This window comes from Citrus clementina, unplaced genomic scaffold (assembly GCF_000493195.1).
Source record: "Citrus clementina cultivar Clemenules unplaced genomic scaffold, Citrus_clementina_v1.0 scaffold_6, whole genome shotgun sequence".
In the NCBI taxonomy this organism is placed as follows: Eukaryota; Viridiplantae; Streptophyta; class Magnoliopsida; order Sapindales; family Rutaceae; genus Citrus; species Citrus x clementina.
This window is the reverse complement of record NW_006262139.1, coordinates 17,543,440-17,548,475: the sequence shown is the minus strand read 5'-3', so window position 1 is coordinate 17,548,475 and position 5,036 is coordinate 17,543,440. Positions and strand designations below refer to the sequence as shown.

Here is a 5,036-nt window from a genome sequence, read left to right as displayed (position 1 = left end):
CCTAATTGCTTCACTAGCAAATGTTGAATAGTTTAATAAAAGTTACATCGTCAACATGTAGATACAACTACCAAACTTCAATCTCAAATAAGAACTACTCAATTTCAATCTCAAATAAAACTTAAATAAAGCTTAAGATCAGTTCAATTTGTGGGGTCTGGATCTATAGTTATTAAAGAATTACATTGAGGATGACTAAGATGTCGTTTCTTGTCACAAAGTAGTACTTAATTTCTCGTTCGATTTGGACGCTAGTTGTAATATATTTTGAACCAAACCATTATATTTAATTCCTTTTTGGGTCAAATATTATCCAATAATATTGTCGTTTATTCCACATAAAATATGTTATTCGTCTCCGAATTGCAGTGGAAGCAAGAGCTCAAAAGTTCACGTGAATGAGATACTTGAAACTGTGGATAAGTCGTTAAAATGAACACAAGGCAAGATTTCATTTAATAAACAGAATAGACACAAACTGACGATGACATGAAAAGCAAAGACAATAAGACACAACATGAAACGAGGGCGGGAACGAGACTCGCAGTACAAAGTGTAGAGAGAGACTCATAATTCGGACACAAAAATGTCCTTATTATTATACATTTATTCTACTCCGTCAACTTAAATATGAAAATCAACAGCCCAGATTCCTGTTCACCGGACCCTGAAACACAATAAAACAAAAGTGAGTAAAAAAAAATTGAAAATTGAAAAAGAAAAATAATAATAATGTGGAGATTTAATTGAAGTTGAAGACATATATACTTAGAGCAGTCAGTGGAGATGCTGATCTTGTAAGGAATGCTGACTCCACAAGCTCGTGGAAGACCAACAGCATTATTAGGGTTGAGGTTAGGGATTGATCCGGCGGCTTGCTTCAAGCAGTTGCATGCAGTTTGGCGGTCAGGTGTGGTTCTGGCGGCAGCGTTGAGAGACCTGACGCCGTTGCAGCATGGCACAGGTATAGGGCCGCCCGATCTCAAGTAAACGATGCATGGTGCCAATGAGCCAGTCACCTGCCCACATGTTATGGCCTGAGCACTCAGGGGACCAGTCACCAACATGCACAGAACCAAAGCTGAAACAAGCTTGAGGGCAGCCATTTGAGATTTCTCCTGAGATTTTCTTTTTCTTTTTCTTTTTTTTTTTGCCTTTGTTTATGGCTAGCTGTGTTCAGAAGCTTGAGTTGAGTGAGTAAAAGTGTGTTAAGGGCTAGTGTTTATATAGAAGCTTTAAAGAGAGACTACTGTACTGGTTAGTTGGTTGTTGAAATAATTCAATATTGCATTTGATGCCTTTCTCTTTCCTTTTCCACCTATGCGAGTTTCAACGACATTATTGGACTTTTTGATCGTCACATCCTGGACGTTGAAAGCCATTAATTAAAATGGGAATTAGATACGCATGAATGTGCCTACAATTTGTGTTATTCTTTTCTAAGAAAATGCATGTTAAAAAGAAGGCTGATGAAAATTCATATAGTATCCAGGTTTGATTTCATAAACGTATAGTCCAAAAATCATGTGATGGGGGGAGTCGGAGCCGACTGGTTTCCGTGTACACTATAGCGAAAGCAAAGAATGTCTTTTGTTTGCAATATTATGAACAAGTTTATTTTCCTTCAAGAACTGAAATTACAATATTAACATAAGATAATTTTTTTGTCCTTCTAGAATATTCAATCAAATCACGGGGCAGCATGCAAAGTTAGAAATATTTTCGATGGAGACAGATAAATTTATATTCAGTCAGTAATATCTCTTCACACACACACACACATTCCTTTGGAAATAATTAACCATCACAAAGGTAAGAACGAAAAATAAACTTCGAATATATGATATGATTATTTATTGCATATTTTCATTTAGAACATTCCACACGAGTCTCACTATCGAGTAAAGATCAGGTAATGGATAAGGTCATAGATGGAAATTAAATGATCCAACTCTTCGGCTTAATTTGAGAGCGCCATTTTAGTAGATACTCATGAGCTCAACTCATAATTAAACTAATTAGCTGAGAGTTTCAAATTTATATTTTTAGCTTAATAATTTATCTCAACTAATGTTGAATATTTCTTTAGTCTGGTTCTTGCTAGGTAAAAAGAAGAGTGAGTTTAACTCGAATATCATGAAGTAATGACATAAGTGATGATGCAATGACTAGGTAATAATGACATAATCTATGACATAAGTGTTTATGTAAGAAAGTTGCAGAGTAACTATATATGCTCCTTTTGAATTTTTAACCAAGAGTTAATTCCGTGTGCAGACTTGCTTTTAAAATTGCGGGGAGAAAGTGTATAGAAGGATGGGACGGAACATGCACAGCTAAGTTTTCGGCAGACTGCATGTAATTGCCGGATCATAAATGTGCTACCTCACAAATTTATGACTTGAACAAAATTTTACGAGGGGCATACACGTGTCTTTATAATATCATAGCATAGTTGTGTTAATTCGATATAAATTAAAAAAATTAATTTGTAATTTTTGCTACTCCTACGTTGGAAAAAATCAGAAAAACAGAAAAAGAATATTAAGAAATAAGAATTGCCTCTTCCTCTCAGGCAAAAAAAGGGCCCATAGTTTTGTGGCACCTTTATTTTTATTTAATTGTATGTTTTATTTTTAACAATTATATATTAGCCCCAAAAAAATGGATCTCTCACAAATTATTTTATTTAATAATAAAAAAACAACAACCCTGTTCATTTCTTACCGCACATGCTGTAACTTCTATCAGCTGTAACTTTAATTAACTTTCGGTTCAATGTTTTGAATAAGCACGTCCCTGAAGTCTTCGAAATCTGAAGTTTGGAGAGAAGAAGCACGGTATCCGAGGCAGCCACCGACGGAGATGAGAGATTTTAACAGGTGCAAGCATGTGGACACTTGGCAGCAGTCTGATGGAGTTGTCAGATCTCGTACGTAAAAGTCTCGTCAAATTAATTGTAATAATTCACTGTGCCTGAGCATGGGAACAGAATGGGACTCTGTCAACATTTGGTGCCTAACTGGCCGAGGCTGAGGCCGAAGAACATTGATATGGATGGCTTTTTGATTGCCCCCTTTTATTAAAATAAAATAAATTGCTTGAAAAACATTAAATATACACATTTAAATTAAACATTTCTCTGAAAATTTGCCTTCTAATCTCAACCATTCCTGTATTTGTGTAGGTTACAATATTGAAACGAAATGAAATATTATTAATTGCATCGGTACAATCAAATAAATTTTCACACATTAAATCTGTATATACATAATTACATATATGTAAAACTAAATATTAGTAAATTTTTTTTATTATATGAGACTATTTCTTAATATTACAACTCATATTATATGAGACTATAATTAATATTTATAAATTAAATCATTATTAAAATTAATTTATATCAATTCTTATAAAGTACCGTCCATAATTTTATCATCATTAATATTCAAAAAATATTCACTCCGCTCAATTATTAATAATTGAGGAAGGAATAAATCTCCAATAATGCGTTTATGGGGTCAAACAGCTACCCTCACTTATTTGGCCGAGTGGCAAATATTAGTGAACTAAATACAAGTAAAAATAGAATCGAAAATGTAGTAGTTTGTCACTTGTGATTTAATTTAGGGATAGTACAAGATCGGGTCGTGAACAAAATACAAGCAAAAGAAAATAGAAAATGTAGTAGTTTGTCGCTTGTGATTTAATTTAGGGATAGTACAAGTTCGGGTCGGGCGTTCCTTTTGCACACCCAGCGATTGGGCTCGCGAGCAGGCCCAGGGCCACATGTCTATGCTATTAAAATTAATGTTTTTTTTTTTTTGTCACTTTATAACATGTCTTAGTGTTACTGATTTAAGCTTTTCTAGATATAAATTATGACTCGTAAGGAGAAAAATTAGAAATAAGTAATTTATAGAAATTAACTTAAGATACCAACTAGTAACAAATAATTTTGTTAATGGGCTACTAATATTACAAGTGCATATAATTTCACAATGAATGAGCAGTTGGGCTAGGTTTAAAGGAATAATCAATTTTTTGGCCCGGTGTATACAGTAATTAACTTAAGTATGTACCACAAAAAATAGTAAACTTTTAATTTTATGTCCAAGCTCCGGGCCGGGCTCTGTACTTTTTGTTCAAAGGCCGGGCTGGGCCTTAATCACAAACCTGCTGACAGGCTCGAAACTGTCGAAAACGAAAAATTAATTAGCTAAAAGCTATTGTTAAAGCCATGCTCTGTTGTATCACAGATTTGTGGATCATTTAAAAAAATCAAAATCTACTTTAATATTTATGGGCTAGCCTCTTTTAATTATAATTATATAACCATAAGCAATTGGAATTGGGACTTGAGTGTAATTTACTGGGGAGTAAATGAAAATTATTGGGGGGGCTTGAGTATAATTTTAGATTGCAATTTCATGATTTTTTTTTTCGTTTTTCCCCATTACAAAATAGATATCAAAGTCCATCCTAAGGGCCCTCCACAGCTCCACCCTACCGGCCAATGCAATCACACGCACCTATACCAATTGGTTTGTTATGAATTAATTATAGTGTCTCAAACTACTTTGAAGGCTTTTATTTTTACCTTTTTTATTATTATTAATTGTGTAATATTACATTTGTCAATGAGATAATCTAACCTTGACCAACAACAATTCTTCAGCTAATTAGTATTTTGATAAAAGTACATTTTACCGATCAATACAATAGGATTAAAAACTGTTAGAACCATTTTGTTAATTCATATTTTTTGTCTATATATATATAGGAATTAGATATTGTGTTAGCTTGAATTAGAGGATTGGGAATTGTCTTTTTTTTTGTATATTAAATCATATGGTATCCGAAGATCACATTAGGTCTCGACTAATCCAGATTCGAGTCGGATAGGACCACTTGGGCGGCAAAGCTCTCCCAAGAAGTATTTGACGCAACTGCATTCTTAAACCTTGAACTGAGGATTTTGGTTAAGTTATAACAGTCTCATGACAGCTAATTTACGCGCTTGCTGGTAATTA

General features: G+C 33.7%; 1 protein-coding gene across 1 annotated transcript; it reads right to left on the bottom strand.

Moving 5' to 3' along the window:
* Positions 1-422: 422 nt before the first annotated feature.
* LOC18038477 (non-specific lipid-transfer protein 1) lies at positions 423-1,204 on the bottom strand. The gene is made up of 2 exons (XM_006429504.2): positions 769-1,204; positions 423-667 (listed from the first exon to the last, which is right to left on the bottom strand). Exons 1-2 carry the CDS (start codon positions 1,104-1,106, stop codon positions 658-660), a joined length of 348 nt encoding a protein of 115 aa, XP_006429567.1. The 5' UTR covers positions 1,107-1,204; the 3' UTR covers positions 423-657.
* Between the last annotated feature and the right edge of the window lie 3,832 nt (positions 1,205-5,036).

Coding starts and splice junctions, on each gene's coding strand:
- LOC18038477 (XM_006429504.2), bottom strand. CDS start 1,106: ATGGCTGCCCTCAAGCTTGTTTCAGCTTTGGTTCTGTGCATGTTGGTG.